The 15,183-nt window shown below is 58.9% G+C and overlaps 3 protein-coding genes across 16 annotated transcripts in view; 1 reads left to right on the forward strand and 2 right to left on the reverse strand.

Moving 5' to 3' along the window:
* Positions 1-112: 112 nt before the first annotated feature.
* On the reverse strand, positions 113-8,823 carry SF3A2 (splicing factor 3a subunit 2). 3 transcript variants are annotated; one of them, XM_006047812.3, is made up of 9 exons: positions 8,675-8,823; positions 4,300-4,464; positions 3,830-3,901; positions 2,977-3,023; positions 2,717-2,826; positions 1,837-1,886; positions 1,616-1,756; positions 1,132-1,200; positions 113-1,044 (listed from the first exon to the last, which is right to left on the reverse strand). In XM_006047812.3, exons 2-9 carry the CDS (start codon positions 4,423-4,425, stop codon positions 226-228), a joined length of 1,434 nt encoding a protein of 477 aa, XP_006047874.2. In that variant the 5' UTR covers positions 4,426-4,464; positions 8,675-8,823; the 3' UTR covers positions 113-225. The 3 variants fall into 3 exon arrangements, with proteins under 3 accessions (XP_006047874.2, XP_025148897.1, XP_006047875.2); XM_025293112.2 differs by lacking the exon at positions 8,675-8,823 and adding an exon at positions 5,880-5,938; XM_006047813.3 differs by lacking the exon at positions 8,675-8,823 and adding an exon at positions 5,737-5,818.
* A 60-nt stretch (positions 8,824-8,883) lies between these two features.
* On the forward strand, positions 8,884-11,560 carry PLEKHJ1 (pleckstrin homology domain containing J1). Of its 2 annotated transcripts, none has more exons than XM_025293116.2 (7): positions 8,884-9,017; positions 9,119-9,441; positions 9,542-9,609; positions 9,777-9,843; positions 10,669-10,759; positions 10,842-10,905; positions 10,995-11,560. In XM_025293116.2, exons 2-7 carry the CDS (start codon positions 9,348-9,350, stop codon positions 11,058-11,060), a joined length of 450 nt encoding a protein of 149 aa, XP_025148901.1. In that variant the 5' UTR covers positions 8,884-9,017; positions 9,119-9,347; the 3' UTR covers positions 11,061-11,560. The 2 variants fall into 2 exon arrangements, with proteins under 2 accessions (XP_025148901.1, XP_025148902.1); XM_025293117.2 differs by having other exon boundaries at positions 8,916-9,021.
* Positions 11,561-12,110: 550 nt separating this feature from the next.
* Positions 12,111-15,183, reverse strand: part of DOT1L (DOT1 like histone lysine methyltransferase) — a 53,952-nt gene continuing 50,879 nt past the window's right edge. For 9 of the 11 annotated variants that reach the window (XM_044947886.1, XM_044947887.1, XM_044947888.1 and 6 more), the window contains one exon: positions 14,249-14,466. Coding sequence is in view for 2 of the 11 variants with exons in the window: in XM_025293104.2 (XP_025148889.2) it covers positions 14,350-14,466 (117 nt within the window). In the remaining 9 variants the exon portion in view is untranslated. Of the gene's footprint in view, positions 14,467-15,183 lie in introns of all 11 variants that reach the window. The other 2 variants (XM_025293104.2, XM_025293106.2) reach the window with 1 other exon arrangement.

The raw sequence follows: 15,183 nt of genomic DNA on the forward strand, positions 1-15,183 counted from the left end.
CTGTGGTGCAGGGTGGGACCCTGACACCCCCTTATGGTAGTGGAAAGCAGCCACGTGTGTTCACGCACAGCAAGCAGGTGCTGACCGCCCACAGGTTGACACAGCAGTCCAGTTCAGGGTCAGCAGACTCTTTAATGGGGACACCTAGCCCAGTACAAAAAAACTCTACTCTGAGGGCAAAACCCAGGAAAACCAAACCAGACTTGCTAGGATGGGGGTGGCTTTTCAGTTGGTGGGGGGAGGGGGAGGAATGTTCCCAGGGCCTTCGGAGGGCAGTGGGGGCCTCAGCATCGGGGGCATGGGTGTTGGGGGGTGCACCCCAGGATTTGAGGGGTGCACCCCAGGCGGCTGGGGATGGACCCCAGGAGCCGGAGGATGGACCCCAGGAGGAGGGGGGTGGACCCCAGGAGGCTGGGGGTGGATCCCAGGGGCTGGTGGGTGGACCCCGGGAGCTGGTGGGTGGACCCCTGGAGCCTGGGGGTGAACTGCAGGAGTTGGGTGCACCCCCGGAGCCTGGGGGTGAACTGCAGGAGCTGGTGGGTGCACCACTGGTGCCTGGGGGTGAACGCCAGCAGATGGGGGAGGATGGACCCCTGGGGCTGGAGGGTGGACTCCCGGAGCAGGAGGGTGGACTCCTGGGGCTGGAGGGTGGACCCCTGGAGCGGGGGGGTGGACCCCAGATGCTGGTGGGTGAACCACTGGTGCTGGGGGGTGGACCCCAGGAGCTGGGGGATGGACCCCAGGAGCAGGGGGATGCACCCCAGAGGCTGGTGGGTGGACCACTGGTGCCGGTGGGTGGACCCCAGGAGCCGGTGGGGGCAGCTGAGGTGGGCCTGGGGGCCCTGAGGGTGCAGGCCCGCTGGGCGGCATTGGTGGCAGGGGCAGGCCTCCTGGTGGGGGCGGGGGCAGCGACTCTGGTAGTGGCGGGCGAGGGGGCAGGCCGTTCATCAGTGGGGGTGGGGGCCGTTTCACCCCAGGAGGCCCAGCGGGAAGGCTTGGTGGGGCTGGCGGCTTCTCCATCTTGAAGTGAAACTGGAGAAAAAACTGGACAGACAGGAAGAACTGAGCAGGGTCCTAGAGGCCTTGGGTTGGGAGAAGGATGGGGAACTGCGTGGACATGGAGGGACTCACTTGCTTGGTTTCCCGGTTCCAGTGAGTCCAGAACTTGCCTTCAGCCTTGTCTATTTCCCTGCTTGGCACCTGTGTGGGGTAGAGGGGCAGAGACAGGCCCTCAGGACCATGAGATGGCCTGGCCCAGGAGGCCCTTCTGTGAGGGAACAGGGTCTGATGTGGGGGTGACAGCTGACATTCTTGCTCCACTGCTTAGCAGCCCTGCCACCCAGGGAAACTGCAATCCACCCTGTCTCGTTAACATTATCTGAGGATAGGACGAGGTCACAGAGTCCCTGTACAGCCTGGTAACAGGGCCACCTCACTGCTGGGGCCACGCCAGGGTCTCTGATTCATGGTGGACACCCAATCCCTGCCCTCACTCTGCATCATCTTCTGACCACCCTCAGGAGGCAAAGGCACAGAGGGGGCACCTGGTGTGGGCCGGGGCAGCTGCTTGGATGGAGCAGACCCTGCAGGACCCTCCGGGGTCCCAGCGAACTACCTTGAAGGCGATGGTCTCGTAGGGCTCAGCAGCCATGAGTAGGTACTGCCAGCGCCGGTCCGGGGGCTCGATCCTCTGCTCGTAGGCAGACATGAAGCGGTGTCGGGGCATGATGCCCTCGGCAATCTCGGGGTAGTCGATCTGTAGGGACATGGCCAGTGACAGCACTGCCTCTCAGGGGCCCCTCCCCTCAGGACAAAGGGTGCCCGGCCTGTGCTCACCTGGAAAAGGAGGCTCTGCTGGCCCATCTCTGTATCCCTCTGCTTGGTTACTGCAATACAGGAGGATGTCAGGTCCAGTAATGGGGTCCTAGGACTGGCCTAATGTCACCCATGAATGGGAGAGCTGGCTTGGCAGGTGGGGGGAAGTCACCCTGCTGGGCAACTAGCAGTTATCGGCCCAAGGGTGGGAGGGCTGTGCCCCAGGTGCCACCTGCCTGATATCACTTGGGTGGGGGCAGAGGCTGGGCTCCCCACTGCCCATCCCCCTCCACCAGACCTTCTGGGAGCAGGTGCCCATCACTTTCTAGCTCTGTGGCTTTGGGATGCTCTCCACACAGCTCTGGGGTCCTTCATATGCGCCCTCAGGCACTTAGTGTCTCCCTGACACACCCAGGAAGAGGCCAGATGACCCAGACTGACCAAAAGGCCTGTGGTGGCCTCCCTGGGGGTAGTGCCATCCTCGCCCTGGCTCACCAAGCCCTACCACTTGAAGGCCCTACCACTCCAGGGCCTTCCCGAGCCATGTCTTGTCTGAAACGCCAGCCATACACAGGATATGCCCACTTCAGCAAGAACACCTGCAAGGAGGCTTGCCTTCCCCTCCTCCTTAGCAACCTGATCCTCTGCAGCTGCTGGCCCTTTCCCTTACTCTCTCTCCAGGTGAAAAGGCGCCAGCACCCAGTTCTAAGGTCAGAGCAGAGGACTACACTAGGGCCTGCAGTCCCCTCCCACCCACGCACGTACCTCTGCTAGGAGCGTAAAGAGCAGAGGAGACACTATGGCCCCCGCCCTCAGGGCAGGAAGCCTCTAATGGAAGCTGAGGCCACTGATGAAGCTGGGGGTGGATGAGGGACTGCCCGCCAAGGCCATCAACAGTTACCTTTGTAGCCTGGGCGGCCTATCTTCACAAACTTCTTCACTTCTACCTTGACCTTCTCCGGTGCTGGCTGGGCGGGGGCCTCCTTGGCCTCCTTGGCCGCTCGCCGGGCCCTGCAGGCGGGACGGACACAGTGTTGAGGCCCCTCCTCACAGGCCATCAAGGCCACAGCCCCAGACGCCAGGAGTGCCCCATCCCGGGCCGACCTTGGAGATGTGAGGTGAGGGGGACAGCAGGCATGGGAAGGGGTGCCAGGTACTTACAAGTTGGTCTGATGTTTCTTCCCCTGGGTGTGCGCGAGGTAACTCCCCTGGAACATGAGAGGAACATGCATGAGGACATGGTGAAGGGGTGGGGCTCGTGTCCCCACCTGGGCCCGTCTCCACCCACAGGGCTCAGCGCTGACGGGGGCCTGATGGCTACTGAACACACGAGCTCTTGTGGGTCTGCACACAGGGGGACGAGACACTCAAAAGCCAGACATGATGAGAGTCTCGGGCGGGGGGACACAGCAGTCTTGTGGCTGCCAGGATGTGGGTAGGGCCAGTGGATACTGCTGCGGAGTGGTGGGGACACATGGAATCAACATGCCCTTTGATTCCACCTCAATGATGTCCCAAGAAGACGACACGTGTATCAGCAGTTTCCAACTGGAGGCTTTTATGACCCCCAGGGACCCTGTGTTCAGGATACTCCCCCACAGAGAAAGGGGAGCCCCAAAACCACAGGGAGATGCTCCCGTATGAGACTATTCAGCTCGGTGCAGCTGTCTGGAGCTGCGAACCAACTGGACAAAAAGTGCGTCCTCCACACACAGAAAAGGACAGGGAGGACCTGCTTATGGCAAAGGGCAGGAGCCCAATGCAAGCAAGCATCAGACTGACACTTGCTTAAAGTCTCAAACTAGAAGCCACGCCTTCCAGACCTCCCACCCTATGTGGACATCCTGGACATCCCCACATTTGCAGATGCACGTCTGTGATATCGGAGCCACTGATGTTACAGGAAACGGACAGATGGAGGCAGGGACCCCATGGTGGCTGTCCCAGTGCCGTGCAGGGCGGAGACTGGGCACAGCGGGGCTCTAAAGCCAGTGCTTCCCTGAGGAAGACGCACCTCATTGTTGTGCAGCGTCAGGCACAGCTTGCACTCATAGGAGCCCAGGTGGTTCTTCATGAAGTAGGGGTCCTGCAGAAGAAACACATCCGTCAGGCAATGGGGGAGATGCTCAGGGATGGAGGACAAGCTGGAGCCCCAAGCCAGCACCACCGCCCCGGGGATCCCACAGGGTCCACTGCACGGGGCTGGGGCTGGGGCTGACTGCCCGCCTCTGCAGCAAGCCCCAGAGAGGGGTCCCCTGGAAGCCCCCAGCTGCACACTGGCGGCGGCCTGGGGTCTAGGAAGAGGCAGAACGGAAGGTGCGCTGCTGGTCCTCCATCTCCCCGGCCGGGACAGGGCTCCTCGTGCTGCAGCACAAGCTGGACTCGGGCAGAGGAGAGAAGCAGGCGGGCCAACCCCAGGCCTAGGGAGACCGTGGTCTGGAGGGCACTGAGCTGCTGCTTCAGGGTGGGCAGGTGGGCACACACCTTATTGATGTCAATGGTTTCTAGAGCCAGCTGTCGCAGACGTTCCCGGCGGTCCCGGTTGCTCTCAGAGGAGGAGGCCACACCCCCGCTCCCGGTCTTGCCCCCGGGGCGATGCTGGAAGTCCATGGTGAGACCCTGGGCGCTCTGTCAGACCAGGGGAGAAACCTGCGGAAGCCAAGGGGCGGCTGGTGAGACCATGTGTGAGATCTCACCCTCCTGGCCTCGCCTCACCTCTCCCCACTCTCACCGCCCCCAGCCCTGGCTTCACCACCTGTCTTCCAATGGCTGAGGGCCCATGCTGGGCCAGGCACATGGGGATGAGGAAGGAGAAACAGGAGAAATGAGGCATCTCCAGGTGACAGTGGGGGTGGGCAGGAGAGGAAGGTCTCTTTGAGGAGTGCAAAGGCCCAGGGACCCAAAACAGCAACAGAGAAGAGGAGGCTGAGTTCTCACTAATTAGTCCCATCTCCTCTAAGCAGCCTTCCCAAACTGCCCAGGCCCACACTGCTCACTCCCTCCTCTGAATCCCTTTTCTGCTTGTCTACACTTCCTTCCCGCAACCTAAACTCTACTTTTCTGATTCAGCAGTACATTTGCTGGAACAAAGAACACATCTGTCTACCTGCCCGCCCCCAACCCCTACTGCCTAACACACGAGACAGTCACAGCTCGTTTGCAGCGGAAGCAACTCTTCCAGGCCCTTGATTCTCCTCCATACCCATCAAGCTGTCCAACTGCCATTTCCTACTGTCTCCCATACGCCTCCAGGTTCAGTTCAGATCCAACCTCAGGTACCTTCCTCTCATCCTACATTCTCTTCACTGTCAATGCTGGCCCCAGGCCCCTGGTTTAAACCCACAGTATCTTGACTCTGTTAGGGTAAGCTCACAGGGCTGGGGCCCAGGAGTGTGAACCCCCAAAGATGCACCTGTCCAGCTCCCTGGGGTGCTGGACACGTCACCTCATACAGCAGAAGGGACTTTGCAGGTGGGATTAGGTTAGGTCCCTGAGATGGGGACGACCCTGGACTCCCCGGGGGGCCCAGTGTCATCATAGGGTCCTTATAAGAGGGAGGGGGAGGGTCAGAGGCAGACACAGGAGATGCTGCTCTGCTGGCTGTGAGCCAGGGATGCGGTGCCTCTAGAAGCTGGAAAGCACACATCTTTCAGCAGGAGCTGGTGCTCCCCTGAAGCCTCCAGAGGAAATAAAACCCAGTGAGACTAGTGCTGAGTTTCTGACCACATAGATGCAGTGCAAACTCATGTCATGTAAGCCACCGGTGGTTTCCTGCACCAGCCAGCTGTGCCACTGACTTGCCCTACTACTTGATGAGTTTATGAAAACCTCATGTCGGATGACCAGCAGGGTTGACCTAGCTGGCTGCAGAATCACCACAAGGCCACCCAGAGCCGTCAACTGTAAAGGCAAAATACTAACAGAGCCAAGAGTTCCAGTCAGTTTGGGGACAGCCAGTTCCTTCGTAAGCAGCCAGAAGAACATGCCATGGTGTCGTGAAAGCCTGCAAGGAGAATCTGACCAACTAAGGAAACCCAAACGCAGACAGATACTTAATCACTCACCAGCCTACCTGTCGGAGTCTCAGAGAGGCTGGGCTAAGGCCAGGTCCATCGGTGCCTGCCTGTTGAGCAGCAGACTTCAAGCCGCAACCCCCCCCCCACCCCGCCCACAACCTGGCCTGTGTCCAGCAGGCAGGAGACCCGGCTAGAGTCCCCAGCCCAGAGGACAGGGGAGGTCAGGAGTTTTTTTTGGGGAGAGAGCACCAGAGACAGTATTCTCAGACACGAAAAGTTGGGGGCTCTGCATCCCCCAAACCCCAGCACTTTTCCAGGCCCACTGAGCTCACTACAGAAGCACTGCTCTCCATGCAGAAAAGTGAAGTCGCTCAGTCGTGTCCGACTCTTTGCGACCCCTTGGACTGTAGCCTATCAGGCTCCTCTGTCCATGGGATTTTCCAGGCAAGAGTGCTGGAGTGGATTGCTATCTCCTTCTCCAGGGGCTCTTCCCGACCCAGGAATCGAACCTGGGTCTCCCGCATTGCAGGCAGATGCTTTACCATCTGAGCCACCAGGGAAGCTCCACGCAGAACTGATGTCTAAACAGACGTGAAGAAACGCATGTATTGGGGAAAAAGGAAACTCAGTGAAAAGCTCAACAGAAGATGTTAACATCCTCTTGGACGATGGGTGATGTTCCCACAGCTTGAAACTAGAACAAGATGCCACAGGTTAGCATGGCCAGTTAACATCAAACCCTTTAAGCAAAGATGCGATGAGCCTAGCAACACACTGAATGTGAGCGCCTGAAAATAAGAGTCAAAGCTATCATAAAGAAGAACAGAAAAATAAACAATAGCAAAATAACAAGATAACAGGAGGCAAAGCAAGAACCTAGAAATTTTGGACTGAGAACAAAACGTGGCCAAACCACTATATTTAATACAGATGTAACCTACAGGAACCTACTGTATACAGAATACAGAAAACTCTGCTCAGTGCTCTATAACGACCTGTACAGGGAAACAAAGTGAAAAACAATGGGTCTGTATATACATATAACTGATTCACTTCGCTGTACACCTGAAGCACAACAGTTAGTCAACTACAGTCCAAATACAAAACAAAAACTAGAAAAGAAAAACAAAAAACATGGAGAGTATTATCAAAGAAACAACCCCCCAAAATAAAAAACTCTCCAATAAATAGACCATGAGGTTTTATGGCACTAAAACTTAAAAAAGTTTTTAGTAGATGGAAAAAAAGTAAGCAACAAGAGGTCAGAAACCAGGATGAGATGAGAGCCTTCAAAACAGCAGGAACACGTAAGGCAGGGCAAGGCTTTTCCCAGTTCCCATCAGGGGCTTTCAATCTAGAACTTTACACCCACACTTCTGACTGTGAGGATGGATAAAAGCCACTTTCTGCAAACCGAGGGCTCAAACTGAACAAATGACTCGACTTCTTCAAAACCTACCTGAAGAGCTCTGATGGAAAAAAAGAGGAAGACAGTGAGACTGAAAACAGAAACCAGCCCATGGGAGCCTGGACAGAAGGTTGTAGGACAGCTACTCAGCTGCCGGGTGGAGCTCCAGTCCTGAGTGGAACAGGAGGATGCCAGCGCTGAAAGGGAAGTTTGCAGGCAGGAAAGGAAAAAAAGACGTCCATTGTTTCAACCCGTAGGAAACTACAACTTGGAAAGACTTGTATGCTTGGAAAGACTGATGGTGAAAGAAGGGGGTGGCAGAGGATGGGATGGTTGGATGGCATCACTGACTCAATGGACATAATTTAAGTGTAGTCGCTCAGTCGTGTTCGACTATTTGCGACCCCATGGACTGTAGCCCACCAGGCTCCTCTGTCCAGGCAAGAATACTGGAGTGGGTTGCCATTTCCTTCTCCAGGGGATCTTCCCGACCCAGGGATCGAACCTGGGTCTTCCGCATCACAGGCAAATGCTTTACCCTCTGAGCTACCAGGGAAGCCCCAGTGGACATAAGCTTGAGCAAACTCTGGGAGATGGTGAAGGACAGCGAAGTCTGACTTGCTGCAGCCCATGGGGTCAGTCAGACGTGACTGAAAAACAAGGCGTGTGAAATGACGATGCTTCGAAAGAAAAATTAATAACCAGCAAAGAAAATCAGACGAATAGGAAAAATGAAGAAATGCAAGAGCTATGGGGGGAGGGTTAAGAGGAGAAGAGTACCCCCAAAAAGCAGCACGGCTCAACACAGTACCTGCCTGAGCAGCGAACGCTATTTTCAGCCCTAGAAAATAAGATTGACGATCTAAAGCTCAGGATAACCACATCCATAGTATGAAGGATGAGGCTGCAGCGGGTGAGGGGGAGGCAGAAATGAGACCTCAGCAGTCACGGTAGGAAGCTGAGAGACCACTTCTTCACCCGACTCAGGCTATTTACAAGCTCGGGTCGGTCGTACTCAGCTGCCAAAGGGCAGAAGGGAGAAGGGGCCGGGCTCCCAGAGTGACAAGGGGAGAAGTCATTTAAACTCTGGGCTTAGCTCGCTAAACGGGCCTTGCTAAGGGGTTCTTGGGCCTCGCGCCAAGAGCTCCGCCTCTGGACCTTCCTCACTCCTCGGCGGGCCTGGAACCAGGAGCGCCGTCACCCCCACCTATTACAGGAACCAAGTAAGCCCCGGACCACAAAGCCAGCAAACTAACTGACTCAGGGAATGCGCCCCGGGTCCGTTGCCACCCGACCCCACCCGACCCAACGGGCCTTTGCAGCCGGAGCTCCCTGCGGGAGGGCGGGGGTGCTGGGCCGGCCCAGCACGCCCGGCTCCCCTCCAAGGAGTCCTCCGGGGCCGCCGCCCTAGTCTCGCACCACTCTTAATCCTCACCCACGATTTCGTTAAATCCACGGGCTCCTCACACACTGCCTTGGTCTATTCAGACGCCGCAGCCACCACGACGACCTCGTCCTGCGCACGCGCGCCGAGAGCTGAAAAAGCACTTCCGGGGACAGGACGGGCGGGGCCTCCTGTGTGCGCATGCCCGGCCCGCCCAATGGCGCGGGCGAGGCGCTTATAGGCTGAAGGAAAGAGGGGGCGGAGTCCAAACCGGAAGTCGAGGTGCGCATGCGCCCCGGATTATTTCGTTCTTTCGGTCAGCACCGCTTGCGCAGGGCCAGTTTTCGAGGGGAGGGTAGTTGCGACTCGCCTCCCACCCCTGGCGCCTGTTCGCGTGAGTAAGGGGCGCCACCTGTCGTGGGGATGCTTTATTGTTCCCATCCCGGATTCACGTTATTACATGGTCATATATAACACCACCCATTTTGCCTATAGTCCCGTTCGCCCCAGGAAGTTTCCGCTCCGTCTTGACGGCCTCCGAGACGCTTCCGCCACACGCCGGTGATTGACAGACTGAGCGGCCCGGGAGCGCGCAGGCGTAGTAGCTCCGGCTGCGCTTCCGGGACGGCGCCGTGGGACTCTTTTGGCGCCGGCATCGACGAGCCCTGGGACGGCGGCCGGGAAGGCGCGGCCGGCGTTCCGCGTTCTCGGTACCGGCGGCGCCATGCGCTATAACGACAAGGAGCTGCAGGCGCTGTCCCGGCAGCCGGCCGAGATGGCAGCCGAGTTGGGCATGCGGGGACCCAAGAAAGGCAGCGGTGAGCGGTCCGGAACGCCGGAGCGGGCGGGCGGGCGGGCGGCTGAGGGGGCGGGAATGGGCAGGTGCTGAACCCGCGCGATCCCGCCTTGTGCCCGCAGTGGTGAAGCGGCGGCTGGTGAAGCTGGTGGTCAACTTCCTTTTCTACTTCCGGACGGACGAGGCGGAGGTAGGGTGGTGGGGAGGACCGGAGTAGGGGTTAGGTTCGGAGTTCGGAGTCGGGGACGGGGCGGGGTCGAGGTCCGGTTTCGGAGCGGGGCGGACTCGGGAATCGGGGGCGGGGCAAGGGGCGGGCGGGTTCCCGGGGTCCTCCCCCATGCGCCTATTTGCCCGCAGCCCATTGGAGCCCTGCTGCTGGAGCACTGCAGAGTCATCCACGAAGAGCCCAACAGCTTCTCCATCAGTGAGTGCGGCCTGGGACGAGTCCCCGCCCCGGCGCGGCCCCACCTAAGTCCCTAGAGACTGAGTGCAGTGTCCGAGCAGCCTCAGGCGCTGGTTTTTCCCGTGGGGCCCAGTAACCGAGACGGAAGTGATTCGAACGGCCGCCGTTGTCTTGTTGGGGAGCATTTCTCTCCCGGCGTGCCTCGCTGCAACTGTTCCATTTCTCCTGTGAGCAGGGCTTGTGCTGGGGAACCGGGAGGGTTTTCTCCTCGGTGCTTTTGAGAGGGTGGGGTCTGCAGGGGGAAAGATAGAGCTTCTACTAGTTTCTGCGGGAGGCTGCAAGAAAGTGCCACAGACTGGGAGGCTTAAATAGGAAAAAATGTATTCCTCCCAGTTCTGGGGGGCGAGAAGTCTGACATCAGAGTGTCAGCGCGGCTCCTTCCTTCTGAAGGAGAATCTGCCCAGCTTCTGGAGGGGTCGTTGGCAGAGCTTGTCTTGTAGAAACATCTCCCCATCTTTGCCTTCATTTTCTGGGATCTTCTCTCTTGTGTGGTCAGGTCTAGGTTCGGCTTTTCCTAACAGCAGTTCTATTGGATTAGAGGTTCACCCTCCTGCGGTGTGAGCTCAGCTTAACCACTTAACTACCTAGGCCTGTAGTGACTCTATGTCCAGATAGAGTCCTTGTCCTGGGAAATACGTTTTAAGACGTGAACATATGTTTTTTGGGGGTACACGATTCAACCCACAGCCAGCTGTTGGTAAGCAGTGGGTCCAGGCCCAGGCTGTGGGGTTGGGGGGGCGGGAGGTGGGAGGGAGCAGGGACACATGGGGGCTGCTCCCTTCCCAGGCTTCCTGGAGGACCCAGAGAGAAAGTATCACTTCGAGTGCTGCAGTGAGGAGCAGTGTCAGGAGTGGATGGCTGCGCTGCGTCGAGCCAGGTGGGGTGCCGACAGAACCTAGGGCCAGGCGGAGCCTAGGGCAGTGCGGGGCCCTAGGGGCTCACTCAGCTTTCCTCTCCAGTTATGAGTTCATGCGGAGGAGCCTCATTTTCTACAGGAATGAGATCCAGAAGATGACTGGCAAGGTGTGCATGGGGGTGGGGGCAGGGGGCGGGGGATGGGGGCCTCCTGGGCTCAGGCTTACGCCCCCAACCCTTGTCGTCCACCCACACAGGACCCCCTGGAACAGTATGGCATATCAGAGGAGGCCAGGTTCCAGCTGAGCGGCCTGAAGGCATGAGGCCGGGTGGGGCTCCCCAGCTGTCCTGTTACTGGACAAGGCCTCCCTGCCCTCTGGCCCCAGGTTTCCTGACCAACCCTGGATTTGCTGTGCGAAGTGTTTTGGTTTAAAGACTTAAAACGCCCCAGGGTGGGCAGGGGCTGCCTTGTTGCGAGAAACCACCCAGCAAGTGTCCTCTAGACACACTGGGAACCACTGGACTGGTTTGGTACGTTGGTGCCACCTGCTGCTGCCAGGGGACCAGTGCCCCCTCCCAGGAGCTGTGCCCTGCCCTTTGGGTGTATTGATCCAGGGCCTGGCAGGCACAATTCTCCTGCGCTGGGCAGGCTGAATGTATAAAGTTAGGTGAAGCTGTGAAGGGTGTGGGGCTGTGCTGGGGCCGCTGTGAATTCTCCTGCTGAAGGGGCAGGCCCTGGCCGGACGCCTCTGGGGCAGAGCTGGAAGGCTTGCCTTTGGGTGGCCAGTATATTCTGTTCAAATAAAGGTACCTCTTTTCCATACGGGCCAGTGGTGCTGTGACTGCAGAGAGGGAAATGTGTCCTCTGCTGTGCGCCTGTCCTGCATCTGCACAGCCGTTCCTGAGGGAAGCGAGGCCCTCCCCAGGTTCAAGGTTGACGTGCCTGGGAGCAACAGAGTGGGGAGGCCTGGAACCCAGAGCCAGGAAGGGCAAGGGGGGCTGGGACCCAGCCTACAGGGCTTCTGGCGCTCACAGGCCCCCGTCTGAGTGCCAGCAGGACCTCAGGGTTTGTTGGTGGCCTTAAGATCGCTAAGTAGTCGGTTTAGGAAAGCTAAAAGGAAGCTGCCTTGGGTGGTCCTGACCTGGTCATAGTTGTCAGCCCTTCAGCAGGGGCTGGGCCTCTGAGACCGGGGTCGGGGAAGTAATCGTAACTTGTCTGTCATGGCCACAGTGCCTGTCTTGAGGAGCAGGTGGGGCCTCTACTGGGAGCGACCGTCCTCTCTGCTTGAGGACGGTGAGCACTGCCCTGGGCTCTGTGCACTCCAGGACCTTGCCGTGTCATCACCAGGAAGAAACACTGCTGCCAGACTAGGTTCAAGTGAAAACAGGTATTTTATTACAGCGTCTAGAGATGGATATGCAGTGCAGTGGGGTCCCCTTGGGAAGCGAAGGGAGTTAGCACCCCAACTGAAACACAGGCTACCAAAACGACAAAGCAAAGCCCGTCTGCATTACAAACCAAGGTGCGACAGAGCGAGCGTGGATGGATGTGTGAGTGAGAACAAACAGTCCTACAGTGGACGGGCGGGATAAATAATGGGGGAATCTTAAATAGGTCACCATTTGACTTGTAGCTAAATGGAGGGCTGTGTCCCCTGACCAGAGGGTGTCTTCATTGTTAGGGTTTCCTGAGCAAAGCGACCGTAGCCATCGGACTTCCTGGAGTGGAGTGGAGCACCCGGGTCAACAGCAGCAGCGGGGCTCCTCCCCACGCCCAATACCCTGGTGCCCCCTCCTTCCTGTGGCAGCGGCACCCAGGCCAAGGCGAGGGGCTGGGGCCGGATGGTGGGTGTGGAGAGGCCAAGCTGGCCCCACTGTGGGGCAGGCCCTGTGCACATGTGTCTGTCCCTGTAGCTTGGAGGGCAGACAAGGCACGGTGGGCCACAAGCCATGCAGTGTTTGTGTACAGTGTCATTTGTTCAGATGGGGCTCCTCAGGCAGCCCTGCAGCTTTCTGTTGGGGGTGGGGAGCCTCTTGAAGAGGGGTGGGGGCAGGGGGTAGGACAGCACCATCACACACCCACCAGGAGCACCGACCTGGGGTGGAGGGGGCGGGGCAGGGCTGGTGGTCACAGGAGAAGGGCTCCATCTCCAGCTTCAACTGCTGCTCTGAGCAGTGTAGAGGTGGCCAGAGGTGGGACACTGTCCTGCTCTGACACTGTGGCCTCCACCTGCCAGAAAGGCTGGCTCCAGACCCACCCCAGGAATGAGGTGGCGGGCTGGGGCTCGGCTACCATACTGATCCTTGGGGCAGCAGAGGACCCCACTCTGCAGGGGTGGGTGGTGGTGGCCAGGCTGGGGAAGGCTCAGGTTAGATCCCTATATGGAGGCCCACCTCCTGCGCTCCTTGGTGGGTGCCACTTGGTGGGGGGCGGTGAGCACCTGAGGACAGGGCTCTGACTGCCCACACCTAGCCTTTGGCTGGGCACCCACCTTGGGGTCTGGGCCCCCTGCCAGCACCTTTGGCCAACGTTGGCCCTTCCAGGGAGGCACACAGACAACACCGCTGCACCAAGGACCCAGCATAGTCACAGATGCTATGCGGCGGACGGAGAGCCCCACCCACCACCTCGGAGCCTCAGGGACCAGCCCTCCTGCCCTGCCACCCCACCACATCCCTCCCGCGTGGAGGGATGTGGCTGCAGGGGGCGGGGGGAGAGTGTCACTCCAGCTGTGGGGTGGTGGGTGGGTGGGCCCTGGGCCAGCACCTCTGTGCACTTGAATAAACAGCAAGGTTTCCCCTCACTTTTCTTTCTTCCTTTTTCTCTTTAGTTTACTGTGTATTCATCATACAGTCTAAAAATAAATGAAGTCAAGTCTATGAAATTTATAAATTTTCATCACATCTCTATAAAATACTGTCACCCGTCAGCGTGACTCCCCTGTAGACACACCAGGCACCCACGACTAACCACCCGCGTCCCCAGCCACCACTGGCGCTGACCCTCCCTGGGCAGCTGTGGCGCGGGCCCGGACGAGCAGAGACGTACAAAAGTAAATGCACTTGTCACATGGCGGGTTCCAGACCCTCCTCGCGAGCACCACTCAAACGGGTCCCCTCCTCCTCGAGGCACCCTGCTGCAGCCTGGCCGCACGGCCACCATTCCCTATGCCAAAGGCGTGATGCGGACCCAGGGGCCGAGCGAGGCCGTTCACAGTGCGAGGCGGGGCGGGCCTCCACCCGGAGCTGGGGCCTTTGGTATAGGAAGAGCGTTAGATAAACAGGGCAGGCACGGGGCCTGGCGTCGGCGTTGGTCAACCCCGAGAGTCAGCACCAAGAGCATGGAGGCCGGCCTGCGACGAGATAGCACCGGGCGGCTGGCGGTCCCTGCGGTGGCCAGTCCTCGGGCGGATGGACGTCTTTTACATAGATCCTTTCACATATAGTATCTACATCTCTCAATAGGTTGCCTTTACGGCTTCGGTGGAATAAAATAAGTCAAAATTGTTTATACTTTTTAAAAAATGATAAATACTTTATCTAAAACTATGGACAGTACAGGCTGGAGCTGGGCCCCAGCGAGCCGTCTCCGCAGGTCTGCGCGGCGCTGATTCACAGTAGAGCCTGTTCTCCGGCCTCGTCCGTCCTCGCCGTCCCATGGGGGGCCCCGCGCCGCCGGCCCAGCCCACCCTTGCATAGTCTCGCGGTTGAGGTAGAAATCCTAGTTACCTGCGGACACGCGTGGAAGAAAGGCAGCACAGCGTTAGCCCCTTGCCCACACGGCCCGGCGCTGCCCCAGGTCGGGAGCCAGAGCCACCAACGGACAGACGGACCGACAGACGACGCACATGGTGGCCGTAGGACCCCGAGCCACACCCTAGGCCCGTCCCCAGGTCCCGTCGGGCAGCGCTCCCAGAGGCCTGTGAGCAGCCTGGCGATAAGCCTACGTGCCCCTTGGAGAGACTGGCCCAGGCAGCAGGGGAGGCAGTGGCCACCATGGGCCTGACCCGGCCTCCGTGTGCTCAGCTGCCCTCTCTAGCTCCTGATGGCCAGTGGCCGCTGCACGCTGAGCACCCCCACCTGGGTTTTTCCAACCACCAAGGCATAGCCCTGGCCCCAGGCCTAAGTAAGGCTGTCTGCGGACCCTGACCAGGAGGCCGTCAGACTCCCATGGCTGCCCATTCGTTTCCACTTAAACACACGACACGCAGCTGAAGACACAGGCAGATCCTGAGCCCAGCCCTGATGCCCTGTTTCTGCTCCAGACCTCACCCTGGGGATGTGGGTGCAGCACTGGGAGTGGCCGGGCCTCAGTCATACGACAGAACACTGCCCACCCACCGGGCCTTCCTTCCTGTGGCTGGTGCCACATTCATCCTGCCGCCCCTAAGCCCCCATGGCGGGCCCTTTAGCTAAGGAGCCCACCAGATGACCATGGTCTGAAGG

The sequence above is a fragment of the Bubalus bubalis genome, chromosome 9 (genome assembly GCF_019923935.1).
Source record: "Bubalus bubalis isolate 160015118507 breed Murrah chromosome 9, NDDB_SH_1, whole genome shotgun sequence".
NCBI classification, from domain to species: Eukaryota; Metazoa; Chordata; class Mammalia; order Artiodactyla; family Bovidae; genus Bubalus; species Bubalus bubalis.